General features: G+C 35.0%; 1 protein-coding gene across 1 annotated transcript; it reads right to left on the bottom strand.

The window, feature by feature from the left end:
- Positions 1-89: 89 nt before the first annotated feature.
- Positions 90-17,264, bottom strand: LOC137403892 (general transcription factor 3C polypeptide 5-like). The gene is made up of 10 exons (XM_068089998.1): positions 17,112-17,264; positions 16,220-16,415; positions 13,447-13,683; positions 10,506-10,636; positions 9,372-9,446; positions 9,078-9,210; positions 7,783-7,952; positions 3,495-3,611; positions 2,975-3,089; positions 90-500 (listed from the first exon to the last, which is right to left on the bottom strand). Exons 1-10 carry the CDS (start codon positions 17,256-17,258, stop codon positions 415-417), a joined length of 1,407 nt encoding a protein of 468 aa, XP_067946099.1. The 5' UTR covers positions 17,259-17,264; the 3' UTR covers positions 90-414.
- Positions 17,265-17,330: the final 66 nt, after the last annotated feature.

Below are 17,330 nucleotides of genomic sequence, written 5' to 3'. Positions count from 1 at the left end.
GGATTTTGCTCAAACAAATGCTAGTGTTACTCATAGCTATGCGCTTGCTAATAAATTTGTGCAGTCATTGCTAATCGTACATGTAAATATATACAGCGTTTGTCTATTTATTTATAAAGAAAATATACAACATATGTACAACTGTAAAGGAATCTTGATCAGACAAGCTCAGTCTCAATAGTATGAGCTTCTGTCACTTGTACATTGGTGGAAGTTAGTTTGATGTAGGAAATACCAAAAAATGTGACTAGATTTGCATATCTTAATTACCACCATCTGAATAACATATTATTTGGTCAAAAAGTGACTGGCCATAATGACAGTCACTAAAACATTGCCTGTTGTACCAGCTTCAAAAATTTTGTCAACAAAGATTCATGACTTGACTCAATACCTGCGGCAAAAAATCCTAGGCTAGCGATAGGTCTCCAAAACACTTTCATCCATGTCACCGTCGGACATTGAGACGTCTGAGTCTTTCTCTTGGTCAGTCATTTCCCCTGAAAGATTAATGGCAGGTAACATTCAACCAACAAGCCTAAAATCCAGAGAGTACACCTCTTTTTATTTAAGAAAGACAACTCCAAAGTTATTGATAGAACAGATAGAACGCAGTTATTTTGATACAGTGTCACCTGTGCTTGCTGCAAATCAAGCGGACAGACCAGAGGTAGAAATCAGATTACTTATATCGGCAGAAAACCCTTGAAAAACTGTTGCCTTTTAAAGATGCTTGCCTCAACAGCAAAACTACAAGACTTCATATGACTAGTAACTATGAGTAAAAATACCAGTAACAGACATTTGACTGTAAATGATTGTATGTTGTTACTATGTTACCGCAAATTACTAGTTTTAAAACTAAAGTCATTCATACTGGTGCTAGAATGTCCAGGGCAGTCAGACAACATGAACACACCGAGACACACCATACCATAGAATATATGGAAAATTGCTACAGATATCTGTCAACATCAAGGCAACACTTTGGCGCTAGTTCATACTAAATGCAATCAAAAGAGTAGTGCTTAGTGGAAAACTGGAAATAGTCATACCTGACTCATGACAAAAAGAGTACCACCTCACCAAAAATTAGAAGAGTGACACTTGACAAACGATTAGAAGAGTGACACTTGACAAGCGATTAGAAGAGTGACACCAAACAAGCAATTTAAAAAGTGACATCTGACATACAACTGAAAGAGTGACACCTGACAAAAGACTGATAGAGTGACACCTGACATACAACTGAAAGAGTGACACCTGACAAACAACTGCAGAGTGACACCTGACAAAAAACTGATAGAATGACACCTGACAAACATCTGAAAGAGTGACACCTGACATACAACTGAAAGAGTGACACCTGACAAACAACTGATAAAGTGACACCTGATTAAGATTTTGAAAGATAGCTAACAGATAACTGGAAGTGTAGCACCTGATAAAAAAGAACCTTTATACAACTATTCTATCAGATCAAACAAAACCCGAAGCATTCTACTACTAAGACATTTCTTACTGTCTAATTTTTAATATAATAGCTTTAAAAATGACTTCCATTTAGTTAAACAATATGAAAAAATATGCTATATATTAGAAAAAGAATGCGACCATTCAATACACTTGTATCATAACACAACTGGACTATCGATAGGGTGACCTTAAGGTTGAGCTACAAGGTCAACTGCTACCATCAACTTAAAAGTAATATATTAGCATTCTAACCATAGAATGCCGTAGTAGAGGTGGAACGAGACAGGTTTTGTAAGTTCGAGACAAAACTCGAGACACTGTCTTGTAAAAATTCGAGACTCGAGACAGTAAAATAATGAGAATTTGGTGATGATTTCACTACACTAGGACTAGCGTAATTGATATATAAAAATGATAAACCTCTTTTTAAATTGAATTTTCACCTGGTATAAATGATTTAAATACAACGTTTTAATAGCGATATGCATGTATTTTTGCCATTTTTTGTAAACAAAAGTGACACAAACAGCTTTAAAATAGCGAAGTTATATATTTCTAAGAATTTTGAGCTTGATTGATAATAATTATTATAGACATATTGCTTTGTACATGTATATTTTTACCATCTATTGACTAGGTCTTACTTTTTAATGTAATGAAATGTGTAATGAAACCGATAGCCGTCGGTCTACAAAGAAGTACCGCAACTAAAAGAACACACGGTAACACTTTCATTTTTATTGTTTCATTTATGTTAAGTTTTGTTTGTGTTTTAACTGTAGTAGGTGAATTATATATAAATTGTAGTCATGAAATTATATGAATTACCATATATACTCTTATATTGAACTAATGATAATGTCATTGTTACTTGAACACGGACTTTGGTTGACACGGCCTTTAGTTCGTTTCTCCGTGACCGGGCGAGTTTTACTCGCAATTAGTAGTATATAAAAGATGCCCGAATTTTATAAAGGGCAGTTGGTGTTTGAACACGATACGATAAAATACAGACATTTTACCCGCAACAGTCTTATTTGTTAAATCGGATTATCCAGAGGGTAATTCGATACGACCCGGTATCTGTTTTAAAAACATATAAACCGGACTACAATATATTAACAGGGCCATTGTCCGGACTACACGATTAGACTCGGTGGCCAACATAATCAATAACAACACGTAGTAACGGACCAGGTATAACTTTAAAGGCAGTTGCCCACAATCCATTACAATATATAGAATTGTTGTTACCGCGAGAAGCCATGTTTAACAGCCGTGCGCAGGCGCTTTAGTTCTATTTCCTATTTCGAGTTTGGCAATAGTTAGGTCGAGATGAGACTGATACGAGACAGGTCGATACTCGAGACGTCTCGTGTCTCGTTCCACCTCTACGCCGTAGTAAATGTTGTATAGCAGGCCTTATATGTGTGTGTGTTTCAAAGTAATGATGAATATGATGGTGTCGTGAAAGAATAGTACCAACAACTGAGCTTACCTGCCCCACCCATCTTCTCATTAACAGCTTTTAGCACATACTCATTAATTATTGCTCTGATCCTATCACAAGCATCGGGCTCCAGAAAACCATGAATCTTGCTACAGGCTGGTTCCTACAATAGTTTTCAATACTTACCATCGCTTTTCAGTCTAAGCGCCAAAAAGACGTTGATAACTCACTAAATTTGAGGCTAAGGTGTATTTACTGTACCTATAGTGAGAAGTTAGTGTAAATGACTTGACATAAGCAAATAACAATGTTTATGGTGCGATCATATTTTTAAAGATTGTCTTACTCATTGAAAAATGAAATGTTCAGGATTTAGCCAACATAATCATTCAAAACCATAATTTTACAGCCGTTTGGTTTACATAGTTGAAATCAAAACAATTAAGTATTACTTTAATATATAATTTATGACTATTGACTAAATTCACAATGAGTAACAATTTTGTAAATTTTAGTTTTTTAACAAAGGGGTCCAGTGTATTTCTGACACTGCAATATATGCTCATACCTTAAAATTATTTGAGTTTACTAAATCCTGCACTTCGGGAACCTGAAGGTCGATAATCTGGTAAAACAGTTGCCTGTAAGGAGGGATAAGTCCAGGCCAGAACATGTAATGCGTCTTCTGCAATATGACAAAATAACTGTTGTTTTCTCACAAATACTTGCATGTATTAGTATATTGAACAGAGTGCACAATCAAATTCTAAAATATATCCCTCTTTTATATATTTAGCGGTCTTGATAGCAATTTTTCTACAGGCTTTAAACAAGCAAGCTAACAGCATGCTTTCAAGTAGCTAGTAGCATTATTAGCATTATATTATATATATTTCTCAAAGTTTGTCTGTGTTTCTGTGTATTCATCATTGTTTATGTCCATTTATAGCTATTAAAATCTTGGAATTAAAACCTCGCAATCTGATGGATTTGAACTCATGATGATTTCTGCCGCAGGTTTAAAATCCAGGCACTCTACCACTGAGCCATACCTAATGATCTAAGTTGTTATCATATACCATATAGCGTATGCCCACTATGAATTTTATCAACTCTATGAAAAACGACACTTTTTCCTGTTTTTTTAAACTTCTACATTCGGCTTTTAGTAAGGTTCAATTGCCATACCTGCGGTCAATTCTTTTCACGCGGACAATTGTATTATCTTTGTAAGAAGAGCCTCAACATTCTCTTTCTGTTCGGTCAGACAAAAACCATACGATACTGTATCGAGAGGTACCAGTATCGAGAGGTACCAGTATCGAGAGGTACCAGTATCGAGAGGTACCAGTATCGAGAGGTACCAGTATCGAGAGGTACCAGTATCATCGTATTCAAAGTTTTGATGGATAGCTTCTGGTGGAACAGTCAATTTTTTATACACGCACACTTCTATGCAAGAATTGTTATTATTAATTCAACATATTCAGGATTTTATTTTGTTTTCTCAGTTCGTATTAATTGTATTATTACCGAATCATCTTTTATTGTCATCGTAGCAGAACAGACTTAATTTAGCTATTACTTGCTAATTATTTCACATTCAAACCTTTTTATAGTTGTTTTATTTATTTAAATCTATTTGACCTACATAAACCATATTCCTCATGATATAAAGTTTGGAAATTACAGTTGTTTGACGAAGTTTGTAAACCTTTAGTCGTTTTTATTCGTTCTTAAATTATTTCAACAACACAAAACACTTTTCTCATGATATGTAGCTTAAAAGTTAGAATGGCAAATGTTATTATATGTTAAATACAAATCAATTTTCTGTCCAAAGACTTTTTTATTACACGGGCAATGCCGGGTTGTACAGCTCGTCTCTTTACAATTCTAGGAATAGTTGGTCAACTAGATGCTGCATCACTGGAGTTGCCTTATCAGTTCAGCCATCATACTATCAACATAATGCAATAGAAAAACCGTTGCATCGCTTGTCTCCAGACTTTACAATACATTTTATATGTATGTTTCTTCGACACTCACACAAACTAATCTTTGCTTTTGTATTCTAATCAAGGCTGTTTGATGCATGATTTCACTAATGCTGTTTGATGCATGATTTCACTAATGCTCACTGACTATCAGATCAGCTGCATACACTATACACAGATATTAGAAATCTCTAGAGCTTAATGATTTCCAATAATTACTAAACAATTCAATATTGCAAATCGACGATTCGCGATATATTGCGATATCATTATTAACCAAAAACTTGCAAATTTTAGTTAACATGTATATTTTAACTTGAAAAGAAACTGTTTTGTGTTCGTGATAATTAGAAACATTCATTTCATGAATGCCTGTGTGTGTGGAAATCCATAGAATGAGCTTAATATAGGACCAGAACTATAAGACTACTAGCCGAATGTCCGGCGTTGCATGGGTATTAGAAACAGCTTATAAACAGTGGCAGGTAATGTAGTTGCCATTGGCTAATTTGAGTAAGCTAGTATATGTATTGCTAAACTTACTAACAGGAGCCGTGAGAGCAAGCTTTAGTTATGTTGCGCGTAACACAGAGTTGTTATGCGTATTTCAGCCCAGATAATGACTATTTGCCAGATGAAACCTTGTATACTGTGCAGTTTAATGAGTTAGCTTGTCGCTTTGTGAACAAAAGGTTCCGAGATCAAATCCTCTGCGACACATTTTTCCATTGCTAGACTTTAATCGCTATAACTGGACATAAGGTGCACAAGAGGACAGAAATGCAAACACTGATATTTAGGTTATAGAATTAGGCCCTATAAGACTCTACTAACAGTACAGCTAATAAGGAACATAAGTCCAAAGTAAACCAATTTAAACCATTTATGGCCATCTCCAGCCTTAGTTGCAAAAATCATAAAAATAAAATTTTCTGAAAACAATCAAAAGGAATTGAGTTTATAGATTGTAAAATTATTCGGTATACAATCTATATACCGGTATATCTCAATGTTTGTCTGTTGTCATTTGTTTGTCCAGTTATAATAGTGATGAAGTTTTAACGAAAAATCACCTTTGTACTGGATTTGAACTTGTGACATTAAAATCACAAGACTACTAACAAGCACATGTAACCACAACACTAAGCCATTCTTATTATTCCCATCGCTCTTACCATATATTGTATATCCTTTTCGCAATTACACATGCTAAATGTACACTTGTTATTACACCATGCGACCTCGTGTTACGATGACACTGTTATACGACTTTTTCACCTTGCGATGTGGAACATGATGTTTTTCACTGTTTCCATACGACATTTTTATCCATAAGATATTAACAAAACAAAAATTTATCTCGAAATTGCAACTTGGCAGTCGGCGGGCTGATTACGTCGGAATAGCGAGATGTCGTTATGCTATTTGCCAAAATCCCCCCACAACACATGAAAGAGTTAAGTTCAGCGTTATTCGTTATTAGTTACAGTGAAAATGAAACTGGAAACAGATTGGTGATAAAATTTTAGCCAATGATAAAGTTGAAGTTTAGTAAAAGACATGCTAAAACTTAGCTTTATGTATATGTTTAGTAAGCTAAATTCATTTATGTTAAATTCAACGTATATGTTATACGTCTGTCTCAAAGGTAAGAACTCGCTACGGTACGTACTGCACATAGTACATTTAAATGTTACATTTTATTGCGGATCATAACCACTAAAAACAATAAAGTTATTGTAGGTAAATAAGGTCAACATATTAATTTGTTACTAATTTTTAATATGTACAGCATGCATGTATATAAAATTTTGAAGATTTTTACCGGAGGATGTTTGTATTAGATAATTACTATGGGTTTCTATACAACATTTTCGCCTCACGATGCCAACACTGAACGATGCCAACGTGAAGGTCCTCACGTGTAGTAATTAATATTACCTTTTGCGTTTGTCTTTCTTTAGAAATTATGTAAAAGTTCTTTTTAGCATTACTCATTACCAACTTTTTTAATTTGTAATTTTCAAATGTGCTGTTTCAATTTTAAATGTGCCGATACATTCCTATTTCCGGGGTTCCCAAGGTGTTCCCTGGGTTCCCAAGATGTTCCCTGGGTTCCCAAGGTGTGATTGTTAAATCTGAAAGGCTAAATACTTTTCTTGTGAACAATTGTATTATCTTAAGTAGGAATTGCCGTTACATTCTCTCTCCGTTCGGTCAGACAAAGTATCAGAAAAGGACAGTCCGACATCTCATTTTTAGGTTTGTACCAGTATCGTTGTATTCAAAGTTTTGATGGATAGCTGCTGCTGCAACAGTAACCTTTTTATACGCACAATTCTATGCACTAAATGTGATTATTAATTCAACATATTCATGATTTTATCTTGTTTTCTCAGTTCATATTATTTGTAATATTATCGAACCATTTTCATTGTAATCGTAGCAAGACAGACTTTATTTAGCGAGTACTTGCTAAGTATTTCACTTTTAAAAACCTTTACAGTTGTTTCTTTTTTCTCAATTTATTTGACCTGCACAAAACACTTTTCTCATGATATGAAATTGGAAAGTTAAAATGGTAATCGTTGTTATATGTTAAATACAAATAATTTTCTGTGCAGAGATATTTTTACTACCTCGGCAACGCAGGGCATTCATCTAGTAGCGTATATAATGAAGAGCTGAACAGTTTTTTGTTTCAAACAATAAAAATAAGCATGAATATCAATAGATAGTATCAAAAACATGCCTACATGTGCTGGCTTGAGTTCTCTACTACGATATCGTAACCTTTTATTTTTAAAGCACTAATGCTGAAAGAGTACTAAGACCAAAAGCTAACAGTAAAGATCATACCTGTTCTTCTTCTGTCATGTCTTCCTCCTCTAGATCGGCATCAGCTCTGTTAAAGTGCTCAAGCTGATCAGATATCGCCAACTTTCGCTTTGATTTGCTCACCGATGAGAAATAATTGCTGCAGCTACGTTTATGGAGGACAATGCTTTTCGCCATTTCCACCTTGTCCTCTTGAGAAAATTGTAAAGTGGAATCGATAAACTACTTGAAGCCTGCTGAGTCGGTCTCTGACATTAGGAAGAACACGAAGAGTAATGCACAGCACCTAGCGTGTCAATGTCATTGGTATATTTTTGCTCGAAAGAACTACATAAAATTATAAAATTGTCTATGCGTGTGGAAACTGATATGCTAGATTGGTACGCTGTGAAAAAGTATTCAAAGATAAGTATCAATACTTTCCTACCAAATGCGATTGTTTTAGATATTTGAGGCGATCTGACTGCCAGGATGTTTGAATATTGAAATAGACAAAACTTGACCATGGTGATAAAGCTCAGAAGAAAAATATGTCTCCAAAATGATGTCAGTAATCATGTTTTCTGTTTGTCTTTCTCGTGATGACATCGGGTATTGCGTTCAAGTCGCAGTATTACGCACCTCTATTGACATAATTATATTTTATTTTGTATTTACTCTTTATTGTTGGAATAAAACTTCAAATATACTTTCAGATACATTTCTATAGATGTTTCAAATAATTTAAAAATAGGTTAGGTTAGTTACAAGTTGTTTGACTTTTCCTTCTGAATGCTGTATAAACATATGAGTACCCGGTGCCGGTGAGACACCATATTTATTACTTATAAACAATATGCACTACTACAGTAACCCATGTCATTTTTGGTGAAGTCTGGACATTTCTTTTTCTTCTGAAACATCCTGCCAGTCGGATCACCTCAAACATCAAAAATAATCGCAAATGATAGAAAAAATACCGATACTTTCTGATAAAATCTACTAAAATTTTGTGCGAGTTCGTCTTTAAGGCTCCGTTATTTGATATAGTCTATTGAATGTGTCATATAGTCTATTGAATGAGTCATATAGTCTAATGAATGTGTCATATAGTCTATTGAATGTGTCATATAGTCTATTGAATGTGTCATATAGTCTATTGAATGGGTCATATAGTCTATTGAATGGGTCATATAGTCTATTGAATGTGTCATATAGTTTACATGCCCCCCATACCCATGTATGCTGTTAACTAACATGCTACCACCTTAAGTGTGAACACTGGGCTCAACCCGTTCTCAAATGCCTGACGATTAATCTCCTAGTACATCACCTACTTGCCCTGTATCTGTAATCGATCAGCTGCAAGTGTTTTGCCTCCACATGGTGTTTGGGATCATAGCCATATCGGATCCACATGGTCCTCCAAGGACCTGAGACAGCGTTGTAAGCCAAACAAGGCAACAATATCTGGTAACAACCAACAAATTAATGAAAAGGCATACATCTGCCATGAATACAAGATAGTACAAAGACAAGATGTACCAGACTTGCTGGACATAAGAGAAAATGAATGCGTCATGTACGACTTGAGCGAGGAAAATAACAAGGCACCATAAGCAAGCACTCACCCTGAGCCGGTTCATATTGAGCTTTGAGACAGCAGAAAGGGCTGCACGAGTCCATATTGGTCTCGTCTCAAACAGCTAATATACAAAATATAAGCATATGGTTAAGCAAAATAGGTGAAAAAATTAACTTCTAACACCATAGAGGATTTTTGCTTAGCTTAAAACTACTTCTGGAAGTTAGTTAATACAGGAATGGCTGGCGAAAAGGCTTTGGCAAAAATGTTTAGACTTTTGCAGAATGGAAGATTTTACACATACCTTTTGTTTTGCAATTTAATTTATATATAATAAATTAATACACTTATGCAATAACTTGGAAGAAAATTAAATTAATTTGAAATGTGAATAAACGAGAAAAATGTTTTTGCCTCCAAAGTTAATATTGAATTAACAAAGTACTTCCCTAAATTCATGTAAATATAAACATCAAAAATCAAAGTTTTGGTGCCATGATGAGCTGCTTTGGTCTGAAAGGCAGATATAAAGCAGCAAGCTGTTAAAAACAGGAAAATACAATTCCTTCCCATGAGAAAATATAAATAAAATAAAATGCTGAACAGTGATAAGATGTTGGCATAAGTAATCACCTTGCATAATCCTTTTATCCACAAAAATGTCTCATCGGTTGAGAAATGAAATGATTTCACGCTGAACTAAATCCCACAAATGCTTTCCATTACTTCATCTGGTGTGATAACAAGACTAAATTAGAGTTGTCATATCGTCATGAAAAAAACTCCAATCTTTAGGTCTTGGTTATAAACAAAATACCATAATTTTGTAAAAAGCTAACTTCAATAGGACTTTAACATAAACTGTTTTAGTAATTTCACAGACGTAGAGACATCTTCAGACACCAACTGGTTGTATTCACACTACTTAGTAGGATACAGAGCTGTGAATTCTTTTCAAGAATATAAAATTGAGACTTTCAAGTAAAAAGAAATGTGTGATCATCTAATTGAAAAGGCGAATGGCTAACGGGATGAAAATATAGAAACTCTAAGTATTGATCTTATAAAAACAATTAATCAATCAACACTCAAGTTCTAAGAGAGTTGTCTCACCTCGTGCTGCACAACTCATAGCACTAAATATCTTAGTAGATATTAATAGCAAGCTGCAGATACAAACCTTTGAAACCTCGTCCAACTTTCTTCTGAGATATGTTGTCTTTATTTTAGCTTCAGCTTCAGGCGTTGGTTCAGTCGGGGCGTCATCTTCGTACGGAATTGCCTGATTAAAGTTGGACCTCCTTTTCCTTGCTAAAACCATAAAAATAAAAATGTTCCAAAAAGAATAAAAATGAATTGAGTTTATACACTGTAAAGCAGATTAACAGCCTGTTGATATTATTCAGTATACAATCTATATAAATATTATATATAAATCTCAATGTTTGTCTTTCACTCTATCGTGTCATCCCTGCATCCAGTTATAACGATTTAAACTTACCAATAGAAAAACTGCTTCGAACTGTATTTGAATTTGCGACATTTAAATTGCAAGTCCACAAACAAGCATGATTAACCACTAGGATAAGCCACAAACAAGCACGATTAACCACTAGGATAAGCCACAAACAAGCATGATTAACCACTAGGATGAGCCACAAACAAGCACGATTAACCACTAGGATAAGCCACAAACAAGCACGATTAACCACTAGGATAAGCCACAAACAAGCACGATTAACCACTAGGATGAGCCACAAACAAGCACGATTAACCACTAGGATAAGCCACAAACAAGCACGATTAACCACTAGGATAAGCCGTTCTTATCTTTCTCAACAATTGTATCTATTCTTATCACGATTGAACAGGCTACTAAATACCGTATATCATTTTTATTAATAATTAATATAACCTTTTGCGTTTGTTTTTCTATTTGAAAATTTTAAATAGCCATTTCAAAATCCATTACCTTTTTTGTTAATTTGTGATTTTCAAACTTGCCGTTTTAATTTAAAATTTCTCGACACCCATCAATGTTTCATTCTTCCTAAGGCACTCGCTAAGACTGTTTCATTCTTCCTAAGGCACTCGCTAAGACTGTTTCATTCTTCCTAAGGCACTCGCTAAGACTGTTTCATTCTTCCTAAGGCACTCGCTAAGACTGTAAAAACTGAAAACTTTTCAGGTGGACAGCTTTTTATTGTGATATGTTAAGTAGAATTCCTCTTCATTCTCGCTTCATTCGGTCAAAGTACCCTCAGTCGCTCACTGCTATATGTTTGTACCAGTATCGAGAGGTGCCAGTATCGTCATATTCAAAGTTTTGATGGATAGTTTCTGGTGGAACAGTAACCTTTTTTATATACACACACTTCTATGTCCTCATTGTTATTATTAATTCAACATATTCATGATTTTTATTTCATCAATTCATATTAATTGTATCTGTATGAAATCACTTTTCATTGTAATCATTGTACCAAAAAAGACTTTATTTGGCCATTACTTGCTAATTATTTCACATTTAAACACTGTTACAGCTGTTTTAGCAAAAACACCTTTCTCATGATATGAAGTTTAAAAGTTACAATGGTAAATGTTGTAAATTTTAAATAAAAATAAATTTTCTATGCAGACTTTTTTATTACCCGGGCAATGCTGCGCATTCGCATATAAAATGAAGAACTGAAGTTTTTTTGCTGCAAAAAAGTGAATGACTATCTAGATAATATGAAAAAGGTAAGTTTATATATGGTAGTTTGAGTTTTTTATTATGACATCATAATCTTTATTCTAAAACTTCCGTGTCCTTGACCTTCAACTTTAAACTCAGATCATCCAGAGAAAGCTTAGAAAAAAACATGATCCTTTAATCTGACAAGACTAGTTGATGATATTTGCAATCCAATGAACTTATCTTTGCGACAAGCTACATAGATTAACACATGAAAATTGCACATTGCTATTTGATGGTGTCATCAGGTATAGTAACTCAATGCAACTCATATCAACCTAAAAGAAAAATGAACACTCAAAAGTAAATGAGCACGAATGTGGTGAGGAAGTAAGTGAACCAAAGCTATGACATTTTTAAAGTGGTTCAGGAAGTCCTATTAAAGACCTCAGCCAATTCTCACAATTTAATCTGCATGATAATCAAAGGTTATAGTGAAGCAACTGCTACAAAGGTTGATGTTTGTTTTCAGTGCCTACACATGATTCATACATGTCAATGTTTTTCGGCAAGCAAGTTTGACAAGTCAATGTTTGACAAGCATTAACTATTTTTAATAATATATTCTAGCTGGTGATATTTAGCCAATCAAAAGTATTTGTTCAAGTCTATTGTTAAAAATAACTCACCCTAAAAATAATCATTGCAAAGACAAACCTTGACTTATGATCACCAACAGATTTTTTTGCATAAGACGCAAAATTTGTGCAAATATTTGATTCATCCTCTGAAGTGATGCCCAACGAACAGCATACAGAGTTCATCTTTACAAACATATTCAGATTAATTTTTTTAAATTTACAGAACTGGCTTATAGTCACCCTGAAGAAGGAGATAAAATGAGTGCAGAACAACAAAAACCTGAGACGAGTGAAAGTGGAGAAGGACAGAAAATTAAAACTAAAGCATGAAAATATAGGCAAGTTATAATAATTTAAAAAGTTAACTTAATCTAAGTTAGACTAGGTCTGCTGCTCTATCACCCCCACTTATGCACTAACTGTTTCCTGTATTGCCAAGGATATAATTCTATTTAAATGTTTCCAAATTAAGACGAAACGCAAGCCTCATATTTTATTGATTATTAATTCAGTTCTCTTTTACAAATAATTTAGGTTTTACACGTAATTATGTACATAGTTTGATAAACTACCCCAGGTCTTTATCGGCAGCACAAACTTGTTTAATTCAAACAATTACTTGCCGTTAACACTAACCATTAATTAGCATTAACTAATGAGGTGAAAGCAATGCTGAAGTGCTCTAGACCAACACCAACTTTTTGGACCGAGCACGAATACTGATGAAAATGTATGTCAAACACATCAGTGTCGATATCAAAGCATGTCTGTGGTGCCCTGCCTTCATGTAGTAGAAACTTCACCTGTTACAAACATGAATCCAAGTTTTTCCTCCTCTTCGCTTCTCTTGTTATCTTCTTCTTTGAAATGGTAGGAATATGGTATGTCTAGCGGAGAGAAGATTTGAGGGATAAAGTGTAGTGGAGCTCCATTGTCTAACCAACTAGTAGACTCGAGTGATTCTAGAGTGCTGATGCCTCGCAGCGATCTGTACTCATCACCGACTCGCTCCATTGTCAAATATTGATAGTCCATCATTGCTAAAACAAGTCAACAGCGGCTACAAACAACATTGATAGTCCATCATTGCTAAAACAGGTCAACAGCGGCTACAAACAATATTGAATAAAACAAAATTCTCAAATAATGTATAAAAACTATTTATTAAAATGTGTTAAATGGATACAAATTCTTAATAGTTTAGAAGATAATACCAATGATATACAGCCCCCCATGGGGGGCTGTATATCATTGGTATTATATCATTTTAATATAAATCATACAGAGCTTCGTTGAGAGTATGAAAATAGTCTCTTGCTCCTTTGCCAGAAGTCTTAAGCTGCACCCCATACCACCCGATTTGCTAACAGAGTTTTTGTAACTCGACTCTGAATGATTTTATGGGAGTTACCCACCCAATTTCTTCCATTCACACCGGGTCAAGTTTGCGTCGAGAATGGGTGATTCTGCTAGTTTTTCTTTACATCTTCAGATAAATTTAGCTGATGTTTTTCTAGTGAGTCAAGTCTTACATTTTGTTGGCTGTCTCCTATGAAGTTTTCACTAGCTGTTTTTAGAAAGTTTATCAACTATTTTACACTGCCCAGTTCATCACTAATAATGGATAAAGTGGAATGGATAAAGAATAATGGATTGAAGCAGATGCTGTTAGCAAAAGATCGTCCTCGCTATAGTTTTATAGCGAGGACAATCTTTTGCTAACAACATCTGCTTCGATTATTACTGTATAGCAAGGACGTCATTAGTAATCTTTCAGTTTGGAATAGTACTCTGGAACAGTTGAATTAAAAGTTTGAGGCCTATTTTGAAGCTCCTCAATGAGGGCTGACATGCTAAACCCGTCAAGTGTGATATTGTTATATCTGGAACTAAATATTTCAAGTTTGACATAAAGAAAAGAACAGAGATAATAAAAGCCACACCACAATTGCAACTTATAGCAGCTTGAATAGAAAAAAATTTCCACGCTTATAGCTCTGCAGGCACTGAAGTTGGGATAAATCATTACTACAAGCCAACTTCCAGACCTTAGCCCACCCATCCTACGGTTACAACATTGAATACTGGGCATAAGAAGATGTTAGATGATCACCAAAAGCTTGTAACTTGAGCCCAAATTCAAACTAAGTATTAACTCCTAAAAAGTGCAATTGAACCGGACTCTTCATCAGCGACGACGGCCAGATGATAACAACTTGCGTCGTGCAGTCTAGCGCGATCCGCATTTGGTACTGCGATACTCCAGACAAGAACCTATAACTAGAGATTACAGATGATGAAATCACATGTAATCTACCCATGTAATGTATGGTCCATTTGACGAAAAACACCAGAAAGTAGCCAAGAACTCAATAAAACTACAAGATTCACAATCAAAAGTCTGAGGCATGCGGTGTCACTCCTGGAATAGGTAACGTTTAGCCACTATAAAGAGAGGAACATTCACTCATATTCCTCACACTTTCAATACAGCTTCTTCATGACAGGCAGACGCGTTAGCAGAGCAAGCGGAAGAGTCGATTTCAGAGAAAACAAAAGGGTGACTATATTTCAAGTCTCAGACATTTACTTTTCTTTTCTTATGATTAAGCCTAGGGGTATGACTACTACTAGAGGTATGACTACTAGAGGTATGACTACTAGGGGTATGACTACTAGAGGTATGACTACTAGAGGTATGACTACTAGAGGTATGACTACTAGAGGTATGACTACTAGAGGTATGACTACTATATCTGTTTCTTGTTTGAAAAATAAACATGACGTTTTGGGAAAACCCCATAACATTTCTTTGGAACTGTAGTTCTAAATTACTCCCACCCAGAAATGTAAAATCTGGTTACAACAATAAACAAAATAGGTTGATTAAAACATTAATTAATCAAGATCAGAACTTATTCAGGAGCCCCTAGCAATAACTACTTAAAGCAGCCCAACTGCATTCGAAAATAAACTTGAGTCGTCTCCATTTTGCTGTGGAGCAATTGGTAGGATAACCCAGTTCTGTCTTTTACAAACACAACACTATCAACAAAATGGTTACTTGTGTTTAAAGCCATGACAAAAAATGTACATAAATGTGAAAACAAATTACGTGTTCACATGACAATGTATCATTCACTGTGAAGAATGATTTCAATGGCTACTCAAATTGAAAATCTGCCTAGAACCGTTCACTGATCAGTAATAGCCCGATAAAAACTCACTCGGAACAAAATCAGTCTCCGACTTGTTTGCTCTTTACACACGAGACGAAACTCGACCAGGGACCAAATTTTCCAGAAAATCATTAGGAAATCAGCTGGTGTGAATGCAGCTTTACAATAAAATGAAACCAGAACAACCCAAGAAAAATTACAAAAATACTTAAATTATATGTCCTTATCCAGAAGATTAAACTACTGCAGCTAAGAGCGTTGGGAAAAGATCATCCCCACAAAAATCAAACTCTCATATTTGGCATCCCAGCCAAAGGGGCTACCATCTGCACCACTCCACAACTTTCCCACATTCAAGAATCATTGTGAAATAGATATATAGAAATTTAGCACATACTATCAAACTTGTATGCCGTTGCTATGACACCCACGAGCTCAGCAAAGAGCTTTGTTGCTCCAGTAGTTTTGTGGCGCTTCTGTTTGACTTTGAGTAAAACAGAGCTGACGGGGTAGCCGGTGCCATAGGCAGACTTACAGTAAATGTCGCCTGGCCTAAATTGAAGCCTTAATCGTGCTTCATCTGCATTGTGCACCTGCAACAGCATGTTAATATTTCATACAAATACCAGCCTTTGAGAAGGATGAGTCCGGTCAGTGAGAGGTTATGCCAACAGTCTGCCAACTAAACTTTTTGTCTTTAGATTAACTCGGACAATGAAGCAGATTCAAGTAAAATCCCTAACAGACTGATGAGCTGGTAATAAATTTAGCCAGTAGAGTGCGATGCAGACTTAAATATGCAAAATTTCTGTCAAGAACAAATCTGACTAGATTCTTATTTGTGCTATTTCCCATTTTATCAATAAAGTTAGTTTACATAACACTGATAATCAAGGAAAACAATATAACCTTTAATTAAGTTCTAAAGAGTGCAAAAGCATTTAGGCCTACATATTATAAAAATTCTCTAGTGGTTATCCTACAAAACAGTTCTTATATGGAAACATCAATCAAAAAGTAAAAAACAAAACATACTCTTGTGTTCACGGTTACCACATAATCTAAGCAATATTTCGCTACTTAACACAATATGCATGTAAGGAAAAGACAATATGTAAATGAGAATTCTACGGCAGCATTGCACTCTCTCACTAAAACATTAATGAATCGTCTTCAAAGGAAAGGAATCTGCTTTTAAAATTTTATAAACAAAAGACCTACGCGCATTCGCTCAAATTGTAATCGACTATATTACCACTAGTACCCGATACAATACTGAGCATAGGAACCTTTGTCAAGCTTTTTAATCCACCAAGAGTCTCTAAAGCTTTTTGATAATCAACAATTTTTCCTGGATATTCTACATCGACAAGAGTGACAATTTCAGAATACGCTATTTTGATGTTTTGCTCTTTTGGAAAATGTTCGTTAGCCATCTTCTCTTCATACAACATTGGAACATTAATTTTGCTTTGAAAACGAAACCAATACTAGCACCGCAAACATCG

Source organism: Watersipora subatra, chromosome 9, assembly GCF_963576615.1.
Source record: "Watersipora subatra chromosome 9, tzWatSuba1.1, whole genome shotgun sequence".
Lineage (NCBI taxonomy): Eukaryota > Metazoa > Bryozoa > Gymnolaemata > Cheilostomatida > Watersiporidae > Watersipora > Watersipora subatra.
Note: the sequence above shows the minus strand (reverse complement) of the source record. Positions and strands in the feature narration are given on the sequence as shown.

What these genes read in the sequence shown, in the direction of transcription:
- LOC137403892 (XM_068089998.1), bottom strand. Translation starts at nt 17,258, where the DNA reads ATGGCTAACGAACATTTTCCAAAAGAGCAAAACATCAAAATAGCGTAT. An exon ending in TCAATATGAACCGGCTCAGG is followed by an intron (nt 9,211 to 9,371) that starts GTGAGTGCTTGC and finishes GGTTGTTACCAG; the next exon opens with ATATTGTTGCCTTGTTTGGC. An exon ending in TGAGAAGATGGGTGGGGCAG is followed by an intron (nt 501 to 2,974) that starts GTAAGCTCAGTT and finishes TTAATCTTTCAG; the next exon opens with GGGAAATGACTGACCAAGAG.